General features: G+C 46.2%; 1 protein-coding gene and 1 pseudogene across 1 annotated transcript in view; both read right to left on the reverse strand.

Annotated features, from left to right (window-relative positions):
- The window catches only part of ADAM12 (ADAM metallopeptidase domain 12), a 390,084-nt gene that overhangs the window by 88,846 nt on the left and 275,764 nt on the right, over window positions 1-25,474 (reverse strand). Inside the window, 4 exon segments of the mRNA NM_001001156.1 lie at window positions 2,905-3,074; window positions 13,031-13,102; window positions 14,226-14,291; window positions 21,692-21,872. Of these exon segments, the coding sequence (NP_001001156.1) occupies window positions 2,905-3,074; window positions 13,031-13,102; window positions 14,226-14,291; window positions 21,692-21,872 (489 nt within the window).
- Window positions 3,083-8,809, reverse strand: LOC101904890 (endoplasmic reticulum resident protein 29-like; annotated as a pseudogene).

A 25,474-nucleotide genomic window follows, 5' to 3' on the forward strand; every position in this document is an offset into this window, starting at 1 on the left:
CTTGTTTACCTGAAATTCAAATTCAATAGAATATCCTGTATTTTATCCGGGAACCCTAACATAACAATGTTCCCTGTTTAATAAAGATAAGCCCCACCACAATCCTCCATACCTTCTTTCTGTCTCCCGCCCCATTTTCTGCTTCATTCTGCCCCATTCCAGGAAAAAAAAAATCAAACATTGTATTTGCTGAATCTCCTTTAAGCGAAACAAATAAATGGCCATGTTTTCTTGGCCATGTACACATACAGATACCACACACATTATTTGAAAAGTCACACATTTTGGCAGTGCTCAATTGGACCAAAAGGATAAGTATAGGCAAATAAAACTTCGTCTGCGTATGTATGTATCCAGTCATTCATCCAGCCAGCCAGCCAGCCTATTACACTCCTGTGTACAGCCGTAGGGGCCACAGCTTTATATTTACATTTGTATAGACCATTTTAACAGATACAATTAAACATATATATAAATAGTAAAGTTATATAAGAGGCTAATTTATTTCCAGATGTTCCGATTGGACAGGCTCCATTTGGGGGAAGAAATCAAAACAAAACACTCTGACTCTACTTTGAGTAGTTCGGGATTAATCAATGCATAAAATATGAGGCGACCGCAAATATCCAGGGGTGGAGGAGAAAAAAAAAACAACCCTGAGAAACGGCCAAAGTCAATTATCGGGGAATGCCAACAACCTCAGTTCAGACGAAGGCCTTTTCTAAAGTGAGCATATGGTAGGGCTGCTTTTCAACTTCCTACAAATGTTCAGTAAACTAGATCCAGTGTGTGTGACAGGAAAGTGTCTCTGACCCCAAAGCTTTCAATTCAGTGATATGAGCTACATGAGAACAGAGTCTTGGCATAAATTGGGACTTCCTGGTGGTTCAGTGGCTAAGACTCCGTGGTCCCAAGGCAGGGCCTCAGGTCTGGTCCCTGGTCAGGGAGCTAGATCCTGCATGCCTAAGACCTGGCACCAGCAAACAAATAAGTACATACTTAAAAAAATAATGGTACCAGTTGTTTAAAAATTTTAATAAAAAGTTCTTCTTTTTAGGAAAAAAATCTACTCCATGCAATCTTAGATTGTGCTGTCTTTTGCTTGATATAAAGGAGTCTGTAATATGTTACCAATGTACTATGTTAGAGGCATGCTTTTCCTTATTTTCTCCTCTTCATGGTACTTATCATGTTCTGAAATATCCTTGTTTATTGTTATCTCCTCCCAGAAGGGGCTTCCCTGGTGGCTCAGATGATAAAGAATCCGCCTGCAATGCAGAAGACCTGAGTTCGATCCCTGGGTCAGGAAGATGCCCTGGAGAAGGGAATGGAAATCCACTACAGGATTCTTGCCCGGAGAATTGCATGGACAGAGGAGCCTAGTGGGCTACAGCCCATTGTGTCACAAAGAGCTGGACGCTACTGAGTGACTAACACTTTCACTTTTCCCTGTAGACTGGAGATTCCCAAGAACAGGGAGGTTTACTGTGTGCATCACTGTTATGTTTGAAGCCCTGAAAAGACGTTTTGTTACTAATTTGTGCTCAACGCACATTGGTGAAACAATAGAACACAAGGTTTATCTTCGACACCCTGGTATTCTCTGATCTAGAAAACCAAGAGAAACAGCAAAACAGGAGGGATAAAAGTTTTCTTTCTTCAGGCAGCCGGCAGGACCACTCTAATGCGCTGTCTTCAGATCTCGCAAAAATGCTTTTCACTAATAATGGCAGAAAATGAGCTTTTTAAAAAATATACCTCTCAGGACAACTTTACGTCAAGACTAAGCCTACAGGGAGAGATAAATTGGGAGTTGGGGGTTGACATATAATAAATTCACCACTGGATCTATTATAAAATAGATAACCAACAAGGACTCTGCTCTATACTCTGTAATAACCTAAATGGGAAAAGAATTTGAAATGGAATAGATACATGTATATCTATCACTCTTGCCTGGAAATCCCATGGATGGAGGAGCCTGGTAGGCTATAGTCTATAGGGTCGCAATGAGTCGGACACAACTGAGCGACTTCTCTTTCTTTCTCTTTCTCTTATCTATAACTGAATTACTTTGCTGTACAGTTGAAACTAATACAACATTGTTAATCAACTATACTCCAATATAAAATTAAAAATAAAAAAGTAAAGAAATGAAAAGATCAATAATGAAGTAAATAAAATACGAGAGAAAAACATTAAAAAAGAAAAGTATTTATGAATATCAAAGTGTTGGTGGTGGTTTAGTAGCTAAGTGGTGTCCTACTCTTTCGACTCCATAGACTGTAGCCTTCCAGGATCCTCTGTTCATGGGATTCTCCAGGCAAGAATACCAGAGTGGGTTGCCATTTCCTTCTCCAGGGGATCTTCCCAACCCAGGGATCAAACCCGGGTCTTCTGCACTGCAGGCATTCTTTACTGACTGAGCTGTGAGGGAAGCCCCTCACAGCTTGTGACTTCCTCGGTGGTCCAGTGGTTAAGACTTCCAGTGGTTAAGACTCTGCATACTTCCACTGCAGAGTAAGCAGGTTTGATCCCTGGTCGGGGAACTAAGATGCTATATGCCCTATGGTGTGCATTCCCTCACCCATCCACAAAAAAGACAAAGCCTAGAAAAAGTTGCATAGAGTAAATGACCAGGTATTAGAAGGAAATAAGACATCTGCTTGAGGGATACGTTTCCCAGGGTATGCAAAGGAAGACTTTTTCAGCAGCCCCCAATTTCAACTGAGAGGCCTCCCTCCAGTCAGTGGGGGCTGAGAAGCCCCCTTTGGGCCTGGTCCAGTGAGTGTGTTTTGAAGAACAGGTGCAGCTTCACTGCCTGGCAGGGGAGGCTAAGAGGAGGGCAGGTGTGCCGGGGGCACTCTTTGATCTTTAGCAAAGGAGAGACAGCAGACACCTTACCTGATGAGCTGTGCGTTGTCATGGGATTTGCGAGGCAGAAGCTTCATCTTTCTCCAGTCTAGAAACTCATGCAGGCTCGTGAATGGGTCCTGACTTATGGAGCATTTGTCAATGTCATTCCACACCTCCACGCCCACCAACACGATTCGAATGTTCAGTGGTCGGTAAAACTGAGGGCGACAGAAGACAGGTATCCCTGGGGGTCACTTTAACGAGAACTTGCAATGCCATGTAGAACAGACGTGCAATTTCTGAACCTCGTTGATGTGATATGAAAAATCTCTCTGTGCTCCCTTGTTCCCATGGCATTAGAGTTGAAGGAATATTTTCAGTGACTGATGCAAAGTGATGTGCTAACTGGGTTCTCAAATAGGGTGGACTAATTAGATGTTAGAGTTAACTAGCCTTTTTAATGTCTCCGACGTGGCACAGTAGTAAAGAACCTGCCTGCCACTGCAGGAGACACAAGAGACTTGATTTTGATCCCTGGGTCGGGAAGATCCCCTAGAGAAGGAAATGGCAACCCACTCCAGTATTCTTGCCTGGGAAATCCCATGGACAGAGGAGTCTGGTGGGCTACAGTCCATGGGGTCGCAAAGAGTTGGACACAACTGAGCATGCACACCTTAATTGTAGGGAAGCATAGATTTCAACCGATTCGTTGGTGATTAGAAATGGGTGCATAGATGTGTGTTATCGCTAATGTAATGTAGTTACATTACAGCTAAAGATTGCTAGCTCATATCTACTGCAAGAAAAACAATAAGTGTGGTAGGATCGTTCAGACACTCTGCCAAGCGCAGTAATTTGTTCCTTTTAAGCAAAATGTTCTACCTATGAGTTACAGAAAATGAATCTGTATTGTTCTCAGCAAAGACTCAGACTTGGCCGACGCTATCATATTTTGTCACCTGTAAATGACCTAGTAGGTTTTAATTAAATGAACAGATCAATATCTTTCAGGATGATAAAGGCAGACACAGAATTCTTCATCAGGAACTTTGAGGACCATTTTTTCCCACAGGTCAGACTATAGTTCACCAACGCCATCATGGGAAAGATCTGGTAAAGGAAATTCCTCATTCCTTCTGGCACACAAATCACATCTTCTTGCTTTTCCATCCCCCATCTTTCTGTGTCCTTACTTCAACCTACAGCCTGTTCTCCACAAACAGGTCATCTTGGGTCAGAAGCAGGCAGAGCAACTGTTTCAATGGCTAAGGGAGAGTTTTGAGCCAGATGAGAGGTCAGAGTGGGGCCTTCCCAGGTGGCGCAGGGGTAAAGAATCCACCTGCCAATTCAGGAGACACAAGAGATGCAGGTTAAATCCCTGGGCCAGGAAGATCCCCTGGAGGAGGAAATGTCAATCCACTCCGGTACTCTTTTTTTTTTTAATGAAAACACTGAAACTTTAATTGGATCAGAATCATACCTGTCAAGAACCTGGGCAGTATACTCTTCTTTATAGCACCAGTTCCTTCTGAAGGGTATTTTCCAAGCCATCTAAGTGTTCCAGCTATCCCCAACTGGCTACAGAGATGTTCCAAGCACGGTCACAGCAGCATCAGTATCCACGCACGCTCAGATTTCTGTTTTCCTGCCACTTTTCCTCAGTTCAGTTCAGCTCAGTAGCTCAGACGTGCCCGACTTTTTGAGACCCGATGAACTGCAGTATGCCAGGCCTCCCTGTCCATCACCAACTCCCAGAGTTCACTCAAACTCACGTCCATCGAGTCGGTGATGCCATCCAGCCATCTCATCCTCTGTTGTCCCCTTCTCCTCCTGCCCTCAATCCCTCCCAGCATCAGGGTCTTTTCAAATGAGTCAACTCTTCACATGAGGTGGCCAAAGTACTGGAGTTTCAGCTTCAGCATCAGTCCTTCCAATGAACACTCAGGACTGATCTCCTTTAGAATGGACTGGTTGGATCTCCTTGCAGTCCAAGGGACTCTCAAGAGTCTTCTTCAACACCACAGTTCAAAAGCATCAATTCTTTGGCGCTCAGCTTTCTTTATAGTCCAACTATCACATCCATACATGACCACTGGAAAAACCATAGCCTTGACTAGACGGACCTTTGTTGGCAAAGTAATGTCTCTACTTTTTAATACGTTATCTGCTGCTGCTAAGTCATTTCAGTCGTGTCCGACTCTGTGTGACCCCATAGACGGCAGCCCACCAGGCTCCTCTGTCCCTGGGATTCTCCAGGCAAGAATACTGGAGTGGGTTGCCATTTCCTTCTCCAATGCATGGAAGTGAAAAGTGAAAGTGAAGTCGTTCAGTCATGCCTGACTCTTAGCGACCCCATGGACTGCAGCCCACCAGGCTCCTCCATCCATGGAATTTTCCAGGCAAGAGTACTGGAGTGGGGTGCCATTGCCTTCTCCAAATATGTTATCTAGGTTGGTCATAACTTTCCTTCCAAGGAGTAAGCATCTTTTAATTTCATGGCTGCAATCACCATCTGCAGTGATTTTGGGGCCTAAAAAAAATAAAGTCTGACACTATTTCTACTGTTTCCCCATCTATTTGCCATGAAGTGATGGGACCAGATGCCATGATCTTCGTTTTCTGAATGTTGAGTTTTAAGCCAACTTTTTCACTCTCCTCTTTCACTTTCATCAAGAGGCTCTTTGATTCTTCTTCACTTTCTGCCATAAGGGTGGTGTCATCTGCATATCTGAGGTTATTGATATTTCTCCCAGCAGTCTTGATTCCAGCTTGTGCTTCTTCCAGCCCAGCGTTTCTCATGCCACTTTTCCTACCACTTCCTTGTATCCCAGGAGGTTTCACAGCCAGAAGGTAACTTAACCCTCCCCACCCCATCATACCCTGGAAAAGCCTGGTTGCCTTCTCAAGCTCCTTCTTCCCCTGCCTTCTTATGGAAGGCAGTCAAAATGTTGAAGCTCTTCTGGAGTTCTTTCTTCCCATCGCTCGTCTTGTTCTTCTCAAACAGGTTGGTGATCCGGATCATCTCTGATGCTGGGAAATCCTCTCCTTGGTCCACAATCTTTCCCATGATCTTAAGGTACCACTTAGGCTGCTTCCTGTTGGTCTCCTTCACACTGATCGGTTGTCCTGCTCCTGCTTCAAGAGGGACTGGTGGGCTCCGATGAACTCCCCAGCAAAGGTGTCATACGCAGGCAGGCAACCAGGCATTCCTAGGTAGAGCCCATGTCCCTTCAGCCAGCGCTGGATGGCTCCAACCTTAACTGCCCCACTATACAGGATTGGGTTCTCAATGTCCCCATCCAAGAAGAGGTAAGAGGTAGAAGACTGGGTAGTTCCCTTTGTCCAGCTTGTATTGCTCGCTTAGCTCCATATTCAGCCCTTCTCACCATAATCTGAGATCCCCACCTCTGCCACCAGGAGATCATCGCCGGAAGCTGAGTTTTCAGCCAGATGCTTGAACTCATCCTGCCTCTCACCCTAGGGGGACTGGGTGTCAAACTTCACCAAGACGAACTTGCTTTTAGGAATGACCTTGTAGAAAGTGGGCTTCCCTAATAGCTCAGTTGGTAAAGAACCCACCTGCAATGCTGGAGATTCTGGTTCTACTCCTCGGTCAGGAAGATCTGCTGGAGAAAGGTTAGGTTACCCACTCCAGTGTTCTTGGGCTTCCCTTGTGGCTCAGCTGGTAAAGAATCTGCCTGCAATGAGGGAGACCTGGGTTCGATCCCTGGGTTGGGAAGATCCCCTGGAGAAGGGAAAGGCAACCCACTCCAGTATTCTGGCCTGGAGAATTCCATGGACAGAGGAGCCTGGCGGGCTATAGTCCCTGGGGTCTCAAAGAGTCAGCCCACACAGCAGTCACGGAAAAGGTAAGAACTTCCCATGGTCCACAAGTACCTTGCTACTCCTCTGAGCATCACACAGACACAGAGGTGGCTCTGTGTTCAGCGGTCTAGGGGGTCAGGACATGGGAATCGCCTGGCTGGCTGTACTCCAGGTAGCCAAGGAGAAAGAGGTGGCTGGTGATGGCAGTTGAAGTTAAGCTCCAGATAGGAGCAGGTCCTATTGTCAGTTGCTGGAAGCCTCTGAGCCAATAAGGAACAAAAAACACAGAAGCACCACATCTGATAGTTAAGCCCCATTCCAACGTGCTGAGCTCAAGGGCCATAAACTCCACGAGGATGAGTGCTGACCCAAGGTTCTGACCCATGAGAGGCAGGCTCATCTTTTCCCTTGCTGATCTTCATCCCTCCTCCCCACCAGTCATCTGGTGAGCATTAGGTTAGCAGAAGAATGTGGCTGAAGCACAAACTACATCACAGAGTATAAACGGATCGCAGCGGTCCAACTTGGTTTCAAGCAGATAACAATTATGGGCATTACATTAATAAGTTAATGAGACAATTATACGACCCAAATGCTGCCCAACAGCTTGTTTTTAATCAAGAGTTGCTTGGCTTGTGGTATCCACTTGCAAGCTCCCAGCCCAGGCTTCCCGGGAAAAATTAAGTTCCTGGCCTCCTTGGGAACTCTGCACATGTGTGCCTGGCTGCTGCACTTTGCTGGAGAGCTTACACTTTCAGCTGCGTTACAGACAAATGAAACAGAGATCAGAAGGCAGAAACACAGGCCATCCAGTCACCCATGTCCACACCAGCCTGCTATGAGACATCCTCAGGGTCACGTGCCCGTGTGGGCTGCAGGGTTGTCATCCGTGCAGGGGACACTTTGCTTGCCTCTGGAGAGTGGCGTATGGAAGTGGTCACTAAGGGCTGTCAAGGTCCAGCTGTCATTGTTTCTCAGAGTTAGCTTTGGGGCTGACTACTCGGGATCTTTTCATAGTAATGATGGGTTGCAGTTTTCATCTATTGTTGTTGCTGGTCAGTCACTTGTCTCCCTCTTTGAGACCCCATGGACTGCAGCATGCCAGGCCTCCCTATCCTCCACCGTTTCCCAGAATTTGCTCAAATTCATGTCCACTGAGTCAGTGATGATGTCTGACCACCTCAACTTCTGCCGCCCCCTTCTCCTTTTGCTTTCAATCTTTCCCAGCGTCAGGGTCTTTTCCAGCAAGTCGGCTCTTCAAATCAGGTGGCCAAAGCACTGGAGCTTCAGCTTCAGCATCAGTCCTTCTAATGAATATTCAGGACTGATTTCCTTTAGGATTGACTGGTTTGATCTTGCTGTCAAAGGGACTCTTAAGAGTCTTCTCCAGCACCAACAATTCAAAAGCATCAATTTAAATTCTAAAAAGATGATGCTGTTCAAGTGCTGCACTCAATATGTCAGCAAATTTGGAAAGCTCAGCAGTGGCCACAGGACTAGAAAAGGTCAGTTTTCATTCCAATCCCAAAGAAGGAAAATGCCAAAAAATGTTCCAGCTATTAGTCCCCTCAAATTACATCCTTTGAACAAATTCCGTATCTAGAAGCATATAATAGAGCCCCTTCTCTCTAAAACTGGTGCTACCGGTGAACTGTCACACATGCTGAACTTACATCGTGTCTTCACACAGAATCCCTTGGCTGCCTGTTGGGATGAACTTCCCAGACTGCGGGTGGCTTCCCATTGGTTCTTCCTAATAACAGTGGCCAGAGCTAACACTTATGAGCATTCCCTACGCCCTAGGCATGGTGCCAAAAACTTCCCATGTGCTCTCCTAGACCTCACAGCACTCTGTGAGTTAAGAACTATTGTTGTTTCCATGTTACTGTCAAGGTGTTGAGACGTGGAGGAGGTGAACTACTCCAGCCGTGACTGGCATAGCTGGAGTTTAAACACAGGCAGGCCGGTGCCCAGGTTTTAAACACCGCTCAGTAACCCAGCCAGGTAAAGGGGAGTGCTCAGATTCCCTTCCAAGATGATCCACTGTGACCACAGGCCCAGCAAGAAGCACATGTAGAGTGTAGCAGTTGCCTGTCTGGCCTGTGAATCCCAGGATGTACGTGGCCATGGTCCAAGACCAGCTAAATCGATTCACCTGTTAACCCTGCAACGACAAGCACCTGCTTGGCTCTGGCTGCAGGCTCAACTTGGCACTGGCACCAAGAACAAGGTTTAGGATACCCTTGACCTTGACTCTCAAATGCTCAGGGGTCAGCCAGACGCTCGAGGCAGGGGACTCCTAGCCATTATTACAGGAAAAATCGAATCCACCGAACTGCCCAGAAGGGTGCAGACAGGAAGTTCAGGGGATGCTGGACTTGACGGCTCCAAGAAGGCTTTCGAGAAGTGGATCTGAGAACACACGGGTAGGATTACAGGGCGGTGCGCCGGGCTCCACCACAGGGACGTGCATCCTGCGGGCAACTGGCCTGGGAGGGGCGGGGACGAGGACTCACACTAGGGGGAAAATACCTGAAGATAAATGCATGCAAGATGAGCCAGTCCTTCAGAAGTGGGGCACAGAGGCGCAGCCGGCACGGACAGGCCGTTGGTGCTAACGTCATCATGAGAAAGAAGTAGGACAGACAGGAGGGAGAAGCAAGGGGGGCGATGACATCATCTGGCAGCCACACAGCCCACTGGTCCCGCCCTGCGGTGTAACTGCGGCCTGGGGAACGTCTTCCTTCCCAGGTAAGGGTTGTGCCTGCCAGTTCGAGCACCAGACACGTTTTCTGCGTTCCAACTCAGGGGAACTGCCTGAGTTGTTCTGAATGTCACCTCTGTCCCTAAATCACTTCTCGGACTCTCGGTCTGGGACGTCCTTCCCCTCTTCCCTTTGAGCCAACACAGCCAGCCAAGTAGTTATTACTTAAGAATAGCTAAGAGGAGCCAAGATTTCTGCAAATGAGGAAGTTGCCACTGGAACAGTCATTGTTTTTTTAAGCCAAGATGCTCCCACTTGTAGTTGCAAAACTACATTTGGAACACTCGTTACAGCCCAGAGCCCATCAGTTAGCAGACTTGGGTGCACAGAGCATCCGATGGAGCCTGGGTTACCCCGTGGGTCTTCAGGGTCTGCTGGGGATGGACACATATGTTTGCTCAGTCATTCAGCTCTCTGCTTGCTAGAAACATAAGAACAGGCGTGCTGGTTAACGCCCCTGAGTCTGTCAGGACTTTTCTCAGATATGTGGTTTTCTAAATACCAGGGCAGGTTATTAACAACCCCCTAGTTGCTCATTCCTGCTTCTGCAAACTGAAGCAAGAAATAATACAGAATAATATATAAAGAAACACAAACATGGAAGACCAAGCATATCACTTTAAAACAGGATTTCAGCAATTACCGGCTCAAGTTTAATATTGTTCATGGTTTCTGTTTACTTCCAAGGCTTAAGAAGTTCTTGAATTCTTTGTTTCTTGGTCCTGCCTCATTGGAGACGTCTGGAATGGACTCACCCGAGGCCCCACCCAGGCCAATCAAACCAGAGTCCCTGGACTGAGACTTGGAATCAGCATTTTGAAAGCAAAGATACAGACACACATTCACATAAACAAAAAACCTTGAGAGGGGACTCTAATGCCCAGGCCGGGCCAGAGCCAGGTCTGACTCCTATTGTTGTTCAGTCCCTAAGTCGTGGCCGACTCTTTGCGACCCCATGGACTGCAGAGCATGCCAGGCTTCCCTGTCCTTCACTGTCTCCTGGAGTTTGCTCAAACTCACGTCCACTGAGTCAGTGATGTTATCCAACCCTCTCATCATCTGCCATCCTCTTCTCCTCTTGCCCTCAATCATTCCCAGCAGCAGGGTCTTTTCCAGTGAGTCGGCTCTTCACATCAGGTGGCCAAAGTGTGAAGTTGTGAGTCAGTCTGTGCAGGGCCACCCAAGATGGATGGGTCATGGTGGAGAGTTCTGACTCCTATGGTCTCTGGCATAACCTTTGGGATCCATCCTTCCCTCCCTGCCAGAAGGACTGGCCATCTACAGAAATTCTCCTACATCCACTTTACTTGGGGATCAAGTAAATTTTCAAAAATGAGTTATTCCAAATACATCCGCAAGCATGGGCTGCCTGGGAATCTGACCTGCCTAAAAGTTCATGTGGATGCGGATGGTATTATCCTATGATCCCAGGATGCCAACAGCCATCTGTGTTCTTCCTGGTTTCAGAAAGTTCCTTCCAGCTATAGCCACTCTCTGAGCACCATGCCCTTACCTCCAACCGCTCAGGGTACCCCAGGAGACCCCTGTTCTTGCTTCTTTGGGCACGAAGCCTCGTCCACCTCTCATCACAAACTTGTGCTCATTTGGACCCCAGCTCTTCTCAGCCTCTGCTTCTGCTTGGTCAGGGCAGGCTGGGATCCACAGAAAGTGGGTAGAGACAAGGCCAAAAACTCCCGCAGAGGGGGTGTCATAGAGACCAGGCTCACCCCTGGTCCTGCCTTTTAATGCTGCTCGAACATGTGCTGATTACTTAACCAGCCTCTGCAAACTTCAGCTTCCTCTGCTATAAAAATGGGAATACTGGTGTCTACCTGGAGGTGTCTGCAAAGCACTGAGACCCTGGCACGTAGAAATTTATCAGTCCATTTATTAAGCACCCCTCCTTCAAGTGTCTCCAAATCCCTACTTCCCCAGACCCAGGTCAGATCTTCATGATTTCTATACAACAGAAGCCCACCAGCCCTCTTTGACTCTAGTGACTCCATCCTCCACTCTAACTGCAGGCACCAGTGTGTGACCCTGTTCATCTGCTCTGCTTAAAAACATTCTCCTGGATTTCCACTGACAGCAGAATAAAATCCCAGTAGAGTCGAGATGGCTTCACAGAGCACCCAGGGCTCTGACCAGTGAATCCCCTGCAGCTTCATCTCCTCCTGCCCTAACTGTGCATGCAGATACATCCATCTGACACACGCACACACACACACACTCATGCATGTGCTTGTGTGCACACACACCCCCTACTGCTTAGGTAGACGGAGTTACTCGCATGTCCAAATGCATGGGGAGCAAGCCAGTTGAGGGCTCCTGGTGAAACAGTACTCTTCAAAATCGCCTTGCTGCGAAGCCTCCCTGACCTCCAGGAAGATGTAAGCGGTTCTCTTCTGCACCCCACAGCACTTGATTGACAGCATCCACCCAGTTCCCATCACGCTGGACCACACCAAGTGGCTTATGGGTCTGCTTCCCTACAAAGCTGTGATCTCCCTGAGCAGATGGACCCCATCTGATGCATTCTGGATTCCTGATGCATGGTGCTCGGTTCTGCCCATAAGGCCTCATAGAATGGAGTTGCATTTCTATAAGGGCTTTTGCTTTCATCTTTTCAGAAAACTTTGAAAAGTCAATTTGAATATAATAAGATCGCTTGGAAACACAGCTACTGTGAAGCATCTTCAAACTGCTATCTGTAAACTGTGAGCATTTCAGAGAATCCCCGCCAGGAGAGCTTCAGCAATGAGCCGGGGCCGCTTTCTGGTTCCCACTGTGCTCAGAGGCAGGAGACAGACTTACTGCTGAGAATAATGTTCATGTTCAGACAGGGGCTGCCAGCCACGTAGCACATGAGAACCACCTGGGAGCCTATGAAGCCTGATGTCCAGCCCACACCCCTCCTTTGAAAGCAAGGCCTTTGAAAGCTTCTGGGCAACTCCAGCGGCTCTGGGCTGAAAGCCCTTAGCGCCAATGAGCCGACGCTCTCTCAGAGTGTGTTGCCGAAGGCGGCTGGCGCACGTGGTTTCACCTCGTGAACAGCTCGTGGAAGGAGCGTTGGTGAGCAAATACACCTGGGCCAGACCAGACTTTCAGGATCTCGTCCAACTCTGAAGTCACCTTGCAAAGGTGAGCTCCCTCCCGAGTTCATGGTGAAGAATTTTCCAGCAGCAGATTGAGGCAAAAGCCAACTGCTGCATCCCAGGACTGTGAAGCCCATAGGTCCCTTATTGATGAGAGCCGACCCTCAGGCGGCTGTGGGACCTGCCCAGGGAGGCCTGGGGAGAGGCCTGATGAGCACTTTCAATAGGGTCACATGTGCCATCTGGTTCAGGATCCAGCCGGGGAGACCAGGATGGGAGGAGATGGATCCCAAGGCCACCGTGGTCCAGACAGCATGGGGGCATCTCATGCAGCTACTCCAAGCCCTGGGGGTCTTCAAAGGAAGGGAAAGTCGGGTACCAGAGGCAGAAGCTGGCCTTCTGAAGTCAGATGGGCTGTGTTTTACTCCCTCCACCTCATTCCCAAACGTTTACACTATGTGAGTGATTTAATTACCCCCAAAGAACTTACCTTGTCAACGTGATTAGCGATCTCTATTAATCGCTGCTTGACTTTTTCCAGATCTTTTCCTTGCCTCTGAAACTTAATAATTTTAAATGTCAGCATTAATAACAGTAAGACCATCAATCAAATCTCATCTTCTCGGCTCCTGGAAATGTGAAGTCTTGGGCTTTGCAACCCCCTAGGGCCCTCCCTGGTTTATGGTGAAGTGAGCTCCCATTCTGCCGAGTAATTTCCCTGTCCAGGGACTTTCTGAAACTCCCTGAAATTCACCCAAGCCAAGTGCTCATAAGACAGTAACTTTTGTGATTTTTTCCAGCCTCATAAATGATGGAGGCAGTGACATGTTTTGGCAAAGAGAAAACAGACAACCAGAAAGCAGCCCAAAGCCATTCTTCATATCATCGACTTGATTTGAACTTCCCCCGAAATTTCTTTTATATTTGTTTTTAAAAATTAAAGAGTGAAAGTAATAGAAGCTCATGGCAGCAAGTCAAACAATACAGAGAATGGATAAAAGTTAATAAATTCCCCCTTCTCCTCTCTAATCTGACCTTCCAGACTGGGAACAGTTTCCTGAGAAATTGTCAAATCTGTTTCATTCATATGTGTTGAGCCATCTTGGGAGAAAATGTCACCTAATTCATGATAAGTAGTAGTGGCAAGAAATGAACACAGAAAAGATAATCTAAAAAAAAAAAAAGAGCTAATTAAAAATTAATTTAAAGAAAAAAACTAGCACGAGATAAAGCCTTATTTCAGAAGGTAGGATTTTTCTGCTGTTTCTATAGCCTTCATTTATTCATTCATTCATTTTGGTTTAGAACATATTGGAAATTTTTTAAACTAAATTTTTCCCCAAAGTGTTTTAGAATACATTCTAAAACCATCTGCTATTTCCCACAAATAATTCTCCCTGTTTAGAGAGCTTAGCTGCTATGGCAGCTCTATAGTCCTTGCTAATATTTTTTTTCTGCAGCCCTTGCTAATATTTTGTAATAGCAGATACATTTTTAATGTTTTATACCTTGTAAGATCAGGGAGCCACTTTTCCCCATGGGTTGTTCACAATGCTCTTAAGGCCTCATAGAAAATGAGGTTAATTAAAGCATGTAATAATTTGCTAAACATTTTCTTTTCCCTGTGGTGGTTGTTGTTTTTTTTTTTTTTTTAAATCAACCAAGAAATTTCAGACAGTTCTTACCTCTCGGTTATCGGCGACGATGACAAGCTCTACGTACTTGGTCATCTTGAGGGTCTCTCTTTTTTGCTGCCAAAAGTAAACGTGGATTTAATTTCCCTGATGGTCTCTCTGGGGCTTTCAGAACACTGTCAGCATCTCTCAACAGAAGCATCGGAACTAAAGGGACACCCCACCCCTACCAACAACACTGGCTCCCACACCTCTGTTCCACCTAGGAGTTCACCTCTGACCCCAACGACTTCTGTAAAACCATCTCAACATGAGCCATCAGTTTCCATTCCCATCAGGGAAGTCCCTAAAAAGGAATCTAACCTTTGCGCTGGATCACTGATTTTAGGATCAGAACGAGTTGAAATCACCATTAAACAAACACACACATATAAACAAGTAACTCTGGGGCAGAAGCCCACGGCCGTGCATCTCAGGCTGGATGTAGCACATGTCAAGACCACTGTAGAAATCGCTGGGATTCAGGGTTTCATGGGTGTTCTCTTTGCCTTTGTGGTCCAGTGTTGTGATGTGAGAAAAGCAGAGGAGAAAAGCTTTGCTCACGTCACAAAATCAGAGGAGAATGTATTTTAAGCTGGAACTGCCCTTCTGGGGGAGAACTGCATAGTCCAGGCCAGAAGGCTGATTTCTTGTGGCTGATGGTTGAAAAATCTGGTTAGATGCAAAGGAAAAATGGGGAACCACTGAGCCAGGCGAGAAGGAGGTATTAGGAGGAAAACCAGAAAGGAACAAAAGAAACAGAACAGAAAGAAACATTTTCAAGAAAAAAAAAAAAAGGCTGACATATGCGACTAGAGAAAAGCGATTTGGTAAGACTGCGATAGTCGAGAAGAATAAAGACCTTGTTTATCAAGGGGTAGGGCTGAAGAAGAGGCAGACGGCCCAAGCACGAACTCCCTCCCCATTAAAGGCAGCCTCTGAAGTGGGTGACATTTTAATCACGTTTCCTCAAAAAACACTCACACTCTTCCATGAATTACTGGGAGAATCCCAAAGGCATTTTTCGGAGAGGAAAAAAAAAAAAAAAGAGCAATTCATGGAGGGTGGTCTCAAAAAGCCAACTTTAAAAGCAAAAAATAAAGCCTTCTGTTTTTGCAATAAAATGGAGTCAGAGGAAATGGGGGTTGAACAGGTCTGGCTCCCCATAACTGATATCACTGCTTTACGAGTTAACTACACTCTGCTTAACCTTGAAAACTTGCATGTTACAACCAGGCTTTCAGACAAAAGCAAAAATGACCAAGGCCTGGTCTGAATCAGCTTTCCAGTCACATAATCCTGAGGGAAACATCTTTTATAAAACAAATCCCCATCGGTGCAGGGCCTTCCAAACAGATTTTTACAAGAAAAATGTGTTTGTATCATAGCAGTGTTCCTCCTTGCTGCCCAGCTATGCTGATTCATGAATTTTGATATCTCTAAAGAAATCTCAGGGCTTCCCTGGTGACTCAGATGGTAAAGAATCTGCCTGCCAACGCAGGAGACCCAGGTTTGCCCTTGGGTTGGTAAGATCCCCTGGAGGAGGGCATGGCAACCCACTCCAGTACTGTTGCCTGGAGAATCCCATGGACAGAGGTGCCTGGAGGGCTACAGTGCATGGGGTCACAAAGAGCTGGACACGACTAAGCAACTGACACTTTCACTTTCACTTCAAAGAAATCTGGAAACCTTTTGGAGGGAGGAAGAGTAAAGCACCATGAAAGCTATGATTTCTCATACTTTAACAACATTACAAGGAAAAAAGTTCAGTTTAGTAACTATATGTTGTAGGCATGTTTCATGGGGACCAACCTACTCACAAAGGGAAAATGACCAGCCCCGGTGGTGCCCGCTGGTCTACACAAAATGAGATGCCATCTTAAAGTGGTTCCTCCTTCCCGAGGGGTGGAAGGCAGAAGCCTCTGCCCCCCATAATTCCCTGATTTACCATTCACAGACTCATCTTACAGAAGAAAATACAGCTCTATTAAAGGAAAAATAAATTAACCTCCCATCGAAAAACTCATGGAGAGAGCCCTGGTTGCTTAGATGTTTACACCTTTCTGACTGCAAAGGGGTGAAATGAATGGCCAGGGGACAGTTCCAAATGGCCTTGGATCATCATTTAGAAAATACACAATTCCAGATAATGAAAACAAACACAAGAGCCCGATTTTCCTGTCTCTGCAGTTTTCAGAGAAGTCCACATTTTCTCATGAATGCAGAGAATTGCAAGCTCAGAGAGACGCCTAACCACATAATAATAAAAAGCCACAGGGGAGTGGCCGGTTCATGGCTGCAGAGGTTCCTTTTCCACCAGCTGCACACACAGAGAGGCTTAAATTACCTCCACATGATTCCCACCTATCTGGGCTATCCAGTTAAAAAATCATATTCAAAGTGTTTGATTTTGAATCAGAGAAACATTGAAACTGGTTGCTGGATGCAATTTTCATTTGGGTCGAGGGGAGATTGAGGAAACAAACACCCTTCCCCAAACAGGTGAGAACATGAGCCTCTGAGAATGGCCCAACCATTTCTGCTCCAAGGTTGGAGGCATTCTTTGAGTCTTGCTCAAGTGGGAAGCTGTTCCCTGGCCTCTCAAAGTTGTCACAGTCAAGGTCTCGGGAAGAATGGCCCCCACACACTTTCATAATAAGAACTCTGGCTCTGAGAACTCAACTTGAGTCCGAAAAAACAAGCTGAGATTAGGGGGGCAATAAATTCTCAATGCAACTCTCTCTTCCTACGGCCCAGACCCCTGAAATAACCTGATGAGAACACAAGTCCTAAGGCTGGGAGAGCTTGGGTTGTAGCAGCAAGCAGGATGGCTATTGTCTAGTGAGCGAGGGCAGGGCACGGGTGAGATGCGGCCAAGGATGGGGACAGAGGACAGGGCCCAGAGTGAGGAGGCTGACGGGTAACCTAACTGTCCGAGAGCAGTGGGGCTCCCTTGGAGGTGAGGTTCTTTACATATCACCCTGGCTGATGGGAGGAGAATGGATTACAGGGGGACAACGGTGGACGTGGGGGAGCAGATGACCACTTGTGACAGTTTGAGGCAGTAAAAAGATGGAGCCAGGCAAACAGATTCAAGTTGGATGTTTTAACCAAACAACAACAACAATAAAATAACAATGGATCTAGGACCGTATGCAAAGACGGCAAGTTTAGCAAATTCGGTGACTCAAAAGTTTGATTTAACTCCTTCTTTGTAAAGAAAGATCATTGTTGACTCAAGCTAGACTCCATGCCTTGCTCTAAGACCACTTAATGAGTATTTATGAGCTGAGCCCTGGTCTTGGCTGTGAAAGGTCATCTCTACCATCCTTACGAACGATTTGCATGGGGATGAAGCACCTGGATCACATCTGCGTGGAATACAGCCTCGGAGGACTGGCTAATATATAGGCTGCAGAACCAACAAGGAAATGAGACAAACGCTGGAAGGACGGACTGAGTCTGACGTACTGAATGTTAATGGGCACAAACTCAAAGTATCGAACTTGAGTCCAAAATGCCTGTGGCAGAAGTGAGAGCTAGTATTTATTTTTCTAGAGCTTTAATTTATTCAAGACTCAATAGGAATCCACATCTGGAGATTTTCGAACCTTGGTTCTCGCTGAGAGATGCTCAGAGCTCAGGGCTAAGGAAGCAATAGCAGGGCTGGCCATGTTATCCACCAAAATTTAACAGTGACTAGGGCAGTAAGGGCACTTGGTATGGCCTCTTAGAGGAGGTATTGAGGTGGGAGTGGTTATAGTGAAAAGAAAGTGAAAGTCGCTCAGTCGTGTCCAACTCTTAGAGACCCCATGGACTGAATAGCCCATGGCATTTTCCAGGCCAGAATACTTGAGTGGGCAGCCTTTCCCTTCTCCAGGGGATCTTCCCAACCCAGGGATTGAACCCAGGTCTCCCACATTGCAGGCAGATTCTTTACCAGCTGAGCCACAGGGAAGCCCAAGAATATTGGAGTGGGTAGCCTATCCCTTCTCCAGCAGATCTTTCCAAACCAGGAATTGAACCGAGTCTCCTGCATTGCAGGTGGATTCTTTACCAACTGAGCTATCAGGGATGTGGTTACAGTAGAGAGAAATTAAACATGCATGCTCTAATTAACAAGTTTTCCAACAATTCTGGTCAGTTCCTGATATTCAACTATTACTAGTGGATTCCCTGGTGGCTCAGAGGGTAAGGCATCTTTCTACAATGCGGGAGACTGGGGTTCAAGCCCTGGGTTGGGAAGATCCCCTGGAGAAGAAAATGGCAATCCACTCCAGGACTATTGCCTGGAGAATCCCATGGACAGAGGAGCCTGGTAGGCTACAGTCCATGGGGTTGCAAAGAGTCGGACATGACTGAGCGACTTCACTCACTCACAGATAATCGATTCTGCTGTTAATACCACCCCCACGACCACCACTACCATGGCTTCTATTAAACCAGTACAGCAGCCTGTCTAGAAGACCTAGAGCAACAGCCCTGGTCCATTTCAGATTGGCGGCGTTTGAGGAAACCCCACAGGGTCTCCCTGACAGGCTGTGCTATTTGTACTCAATAGACCAAGTGCACGTTGCTTTTTTGCAGAAGGCAACGACTTCTACATGTGACTCACAATTATCCGTACTAGTGGAGGGGAACAATCGCACAGATAATCCCCAGGGAGGATAATTCAACAATAATTTACATCTGCCTTCAGGATGTATTCTGTGACTTGCTCCAGTAGCAGATTTACAGCCTTTACCTTCCTTAGAGACTGCTCAGGCTTGTGTTAAAATTCGTTTGCATTTTTGAATGACCAGCTGGTGGAGGGGGAGGGCGAAGTCCCAGCAGGGCTGAATGGCCGGGGCTCTGCGGGTTGGGCGTAAAAACCTGCAGAGGATGGAACTGGCAAGGAAGGCCCCTGGCTGCAGGCACCCTTCCGGAAGCAACTTGGGTTCTCACTAAAATCTAACAGAGAGCCTTGTAAAAATGACAAACAATAGCTCAAGCTGATATTATAGCCGGTGCATACCCTGAGTGCAGATTTATTCCCGCTGCTCCTTGAAGAAAAACACACACATCTGCAGAAAAATCTCAGCCTGCAAGCCCATCTTTGCAATAGTTAACATTTAGTAGGGGCAGAACAGAGCTAGGAAAACGCAAATGCATTTGCTGCAGTGCATAAACCAGAGGAGTTAGCCGAAGTTACATTGATTTTTGAGTATAAGATAAAGGCAGTGTTAAGTCTGGCAGGCAAGCGGCACGGAACTCGAGTACTTTCCTTTCGTGTTTACCAAATGGTCTCGTATACAATTCCAATTCTCACATATTCCACTTATTTGGAAATTATTTTTGGTATTGTTTTCATGATACAGATGTGCTTTCTGTCAAAGACATGTTCCCTTCCGTAAAAACAATCACAACATTTTCTAGACAGAAACACTGAGAGTCGCGTCTAAGTGCATGTGATACTCCCCCCTTTTGATTTAAAGGTTCATTTATGCTTCCATATGCATTATTAACAAAACACCATTGTTATTCAGGTTTTCTCCATCTCTCTACAAGTCAAAATGATTGGAAATTACTGGGCCAATCACAGGTCTAGGGAGCTGTAAGCTTAGTTAAAGAATTAAAATATGGCTGGCCAGGACCGACCAGGCATGCACTTCTAAATGAAATGGCAAACATATCCGAGTGCTGCTTAAACTGTCAAGTTATAAATCTCACAAGGTGGATAACGTATGTTCAATGAGGTACTCAAAGCAAGGCGCCTCCAAAACAAAATGCAAATATTCTATTTGTTTATGACTGTGGAGGCTACGGTCCCATCCCATCTTATCTGAGGTCTGGAATCAAAGGCGAGAGCCTTTGAAACGTAAAGCAAACATGCCCTGGGAGCACAGAGGCTGGTCTCTGGGACTCCATCTCTTAACTCTGTCCCTCTAAAAGGGGTGGGGGGAGGAGAAGGGAGATTCTCTGGAGCTGCTTCTGCTGGGGATGCGGGTACTTGTCAAGCCCTATTCCTGGAGGTTGAGATCTTTGCTCCCCTGCTGAGAGTCAATGTCAAGGTCAGCCATAGTGCCTGACACAGGGTGATGGGGAAGAACAAGGAAAAACGAGGCTGCAAGCACCAGCTGTAGAAACCCTTGGGAGTATATTAACAAAGAGAGGAAGTTTGGGTCACACGGGCAGAATCAGAACGGAAAGAATGAATGCAAAATTAAAATGAAAAGTCCTGAAGTGGTTCAGTTAAGAGCAGGTTAGGGGAACACCACCTAGCCACAGCCAACAGGAAATTTTTAAGAAGGAGAAATCGTTTAGGATAACATTTACTGTTTGGAGAAAAATGATTAGGAATACAAAGAGGCGCAGTTTTCATAAAGCTTTGAGTGGTAAGCAGTATAACCCTCAAAGTCAGGTAAGACGAAGGGTGTTAAGTGGACCTCTGAAAACCTGTCAAAGTCAGGGGAGACAAAGAGTGTTAATTGCCAAGTGATAAGTTGTGCTTATCAAATGTAAGCACAAGTGGCATCATATGAACGGATTCTGGGTTTCTTGTCAACAGAGGAAGGGGAAAGACAGAGATGAGAAGTCAGTAAATCACTGATCGCTTCCTATCAGGTTGTGCTCCTTTGAATTCGGGGCCTCTAGCCAGATGGTGCTACCCTTTTCCTTTTTGTGAGTTCGGTTGTGGTCTGTGGAGCCCCTGGGTCACTGATGTAAAAGGGTCAGGCAGCCATTCAGGGTGGAGGTTCCCTGGTGCTGCACCAGCGGTGACCTCTTAGCCCGGAGGCAGATTGCGCTCCTAACTGCATTGGGCAACCTCTGTCTCCAGCCCTGCCGCAGAAGGGAAGACCTGTGATGAGCAGACCCAGGGCTGGGTGGCCAGAGAGCAGACACCTAGGGGGAGAAGTGGGATGCCCAGACGCCCCATGGCGTCTGGACTAGGGGTAAACATCACACATTTTCAGCCACACTGCTGGACCAAGCCCTAGTTCACCCAGGGCAGGAGAGTGGGCAATGGCAGGGAATTCTTCCCGAATTCTAAAGAAGATCCTAATATAAAACAGATTGGCTGTGGAGAAACCTCCATATTGTCTTTCTCCTCCCGTAGAAGGAGGGCTGCCCGAGGGTGCAGAGGGTCTGGTCCAGGCCTGTGTACCACGGAGGGGTGTAAGGGAGGGGCAGACTTCTGGGCCAAGCCCAGGAGGTTATCATCAGAGACAGTGAACGGTGATTTTGAGCCCTCTGAGCCCAACTCTACCCAGCACAGGTCAGTGAGTCTGACCCTGACGTTTGCAATACAATGACGGAGTTTTCAGTGTCTGATTATGTTCTGCCCACCTCATATCAGCCACCTCTAGATAAAGTAGTTGACTCCATCCCTCAGACACAAACGGTAGAATTTCTCCAGATGGCCTAGTGGTGGGTGTCCCTAGTTGGAGCCCCCGCGCCCCCCACCGTCTCCAGAGATGTAATGTGGGGTTTCCTCCTACCCTTCTTGTCTGGGTCTGGGAGGCCAGTGGAAGCCTGTCGTGCAGAGTGAGGCCCGACGTATTTGATCCACATGATCCCCAGGTGCCCGGCAAGTTTTCCACTGGGAAGAGTTTGTATCTGTTGGTTGCATTTTTCATTGGCTCCAAAATATAGGTGTTATTTTCAAATGTAATGAGTCCCCTGTTGAAAAAGAAAGAAGAAAAATTACGTAACTTTTAAGGGCAGCTTCTTGTTTATGGCTAAAACCCAGTTCTTAATGACAGAGAGTATAAAAAAAGAAATACCAATTTATTTATATATCCTGGGTCTGAATTGGAAAGGGCATTTCTGTGCCATATGCTTGCATTGACTTATTTTTGCAAATATTTTGGAAGACAAGTCTGAGAAGTTTTTGTTTCAAATGTTTTATGGTAAAGAATAGACTGTTTAGTCTTCATGCCTTTCATTTGTTTTTTACTTCTCGAGGATACATTGCTGGGAAGAAGAGTTGAGACAAAAGATGTTTCATCTGCTTAGAGAGTAATTAGATCTAAATTAGCAGACATGATTCCGAAGGGAAATCTTTATTATTTTTTTTTTTAAGGAAAATTCCTACATCTGAATTATTCATTCTGATCAACAAAATTTCCTAAATAGTTGAAAGGATTCTGATATAAGTTTGAATATAAACTTAAGCTTTTTTAAAAAAACTTATTGTTGGGCTTCCTTGGTAGCTCAGATAGTAAGGAATTTGTCTGCAATGTAGGAGACCTGGATTCAATTCCTTGGTTGGGAAGATCCCTTGGAGAAGGGAATGGCTGCCCACTCTAGTATTCTTGCTTGGAGAATTTCATAGACAGAGGAGCCTGTTGAGCTGCAGTTCATGGGATCGTAGAGTTGGACATGACTGAGTAACTAACACACATGGTTACCAAAGGAGATTAGATTAGATTATAGTCGCTCAGTCGTGTCTGATTCTTTTCGACCCCAGGGACGGTAGCCTACCAGGCTCCGCCGCCCATGGGATTTTCCAGGCAAGAATACTGGAGTGGGCTGCCATTTCCTTCTCCAGTGGACCTTCCCAACCCAGGGATCGAGCCTGGGTCTCTTGCATTGCAGACAGACGCTTTACCGTCTGAGCCACCAGGGAAGACCAAAGGAGGGTGAGGGATAAATTAGGAGTTTGAGATGAACAGATACAAACTACTATATATAGTATCGATAACAACTAGGTCCTACTGTATAGCAGAAGGAACTATATTCATTATCTTGTAATAACCTCTAACGGAAAAGAGTCTGTTATACACATAAAGGGGAACCACTTTGCTGGACACAAGAAACGAATGCAACATTGTAAGCCAACTATACTTCAGTGAAAAAAAGAGTTTTAAAAAGGATGCTTTCTTGGGTACTTTGCTTATTTAATTTGTGGGCAATGTATGAATAAAGGAACCAATGTAACGTAAGTGCACAAAGCAACATAACCGTTCCTCGAAGAGCTGAGGTCTGCATCTGGGTCTGTTTGGGCTAAAGGTATACAGCTCTTTAGAGGCCTGAAGAATGCCTCAGCACCGAGACCAAGAAGGAGGCCTTCGAATCCAATGATCTGGTTTGAGTTCCAGCTCTGCCATTTCCTGGCTGTGTTGCAGGACTTGCATGGCAGTAGCTCTTTGTTTGGAGAAGGCAAAGGCAACCCACTCCAGTACTCTTGCCTGGAAAATCCCATGGACGGAGGAGCCTGGTAGGCTGCAGTCCATGGAGTTGCTAAGAGTCGAGCAGGACTGAGCGACTTCACTTTCACTTTTCACTTTCATGCATTGGAGAAGGCAATGGCAACCCACTCCAGTACTCTTGCCTGGAGAATCCCATGGACGGAGGAGCCTGGTAGGCTGCAGTCCATGGGGTTGCTAAGAGTTGGGCACGACTGAGTGACTTCACTTTCACTTTTCACTTTCATGCATTGGAGAAGGCAATGGCAACCCACTCCAGTACTCTTGCCTGGAGAATCCCAGGGACAGAGGAGCCTAGTGGGCTGCAGTCTATGGGGTTGCACAGAGTCGGACATGACTGAAGTGACTTAGCCGCAGCAGCAGCAGCAGCAGCTCTTTGTTATTGACAAGGGCAGACCCAAGGATGAGGCTTCTGTTAATATACTCATTCAAAGACTGACCATTTCAGGAAGATCCTGTGCTTTGTTCACATGTCTCTCCCTATCCTGGCCATCTGTGGCTCCGTGGTACAAAACATAGCATTAATAAGATAACTGTGCTTCTTATGGGCTTCTCTGGTGGCTCAGAGGGTAAAGCGTCTGCCTGCAATGCATGCTTCTTTAGGAGTGACGATAATGAAGAAAGAACCCTTTGTGCTAACATTTACATTTGGGAATAAAAATATAAATTCTTTTTAAAAAACTATTTTACTTTATTTATTTATTTGGGCTGTGCAATACCTTAGTTCTCTGACCAGGGATTGAACCTGAGCCCCCTGGAGTGACAGCACAGAGTCTTAACAACTGGACCACCAAGGAGGTCCCTAAATGCATAAATTCTTTTAAAAAATAGACATATATGCTAAATATTTTAACTTGCAGAGACAGAAGGTGGCACTAGCTCATGGACCCCAAGGCATGTGTGACCTTCTGGAGAAGGACAGAGCTGAGGCTGTGTCCTTGCTGTTGTTCAGTCACTAAGCCAAGTCTTCGTGACCCCAAGGACTGCAGCATGCCAGGCCTCCCTGTCCCTCACAATCTCCTAGAGTTTGCTCAAGTTCATGTTCATTGAATTGGTGATGCCATCCAACCACCTCATCCTCTGCCACCCTCTTTTCCTTTTGCTTTCAATCTTCAATCTTTACCAGCATTAGGGTCTTTTCCAATGAATCAGCTGTTCACATCAAGTGGACAACTTACTGGAGCTTCAGCTTCAGCGTCAGTCCTTCTAATGAATATTTAGGGTTGCTTTCCTTTAGGATTGACTGGTTTGATTTCCTTGTTGTCCAAGGGACTCTAAAGAGTCTTCACCAGCACCACAGTTTGAAAGTATTAGTTCTTCAGTGCTCAGTATTCTTTATGGTCCAACTTTCACATCTGTACATGACTACTGGACTATGGGGACCTTTGTTGGCAAAGTGATGTCTCTGCTTTTTAATACACTGTCTAGGTTTGTCATAGCTTTTCTTCCAAGGAGCAAACATCTTCTAATTTCATGGCTGCAGTTACCGTCTGCAGTGATCTTGGACCCCAAGAAGAGAAAATCTGTCACTAAGGCTGTGTCCTACTTCTTGGAAGTGAGCCATGTCAGCTTCCTTTAAGTGATGGGGGAACATCAGCCTACAGGTTGGTTTTTGACTTTCTCTTTCCAATGTGGAACAGGAAATTCTTCAAACAGGCTCTTCCTGATGTTGAAATGAGTTTTTTTTGGAGAAATGGAAATTTGGGTAACAGTAAACTGGCAGCTCCGAGAGTTCCCACACATCTAGCAACTTCTGTTACCAATCATGTTGACCACAATCATAAGTGAACACAATTTTCATGGAAATTCATCTGATTGTAAATAGACACTTAAAACACACTGACTCTTAACCTTTTTTGAGACATGAATCTCCTTACACTCTCCCCAGGAGAATTCACACATACATGCTGCTGCTGCCGCTAAGTCGCTTCGGTCATGTCCGACTCTGTGCGACCCCATAGATGGCAGCCCACCAGGCTCCCCCGTCCCTGGGATTCTCCAGGCAAGAACACTGGAGTGGGTTGCCATTTCCTTCTCCAATGCAGGAAAGTGAAAAGTGAAAGTGAAGTCGCT

This window comes from Bos taurus, chromosome 26 (assembly GCF_002263795.3).
Source record: "Bos taurus isolate L1 Dominette 01449 registration number 42190680 breed Hereford chromosome 26, ARS-UCD2.0, whole genome shotgun sequence".
Lineage (NCBI taxonomy): Eukaryota > Metazoa > Chordata > Mammalia > Artiodactyla > Bovidae > Bos > Bos taurus.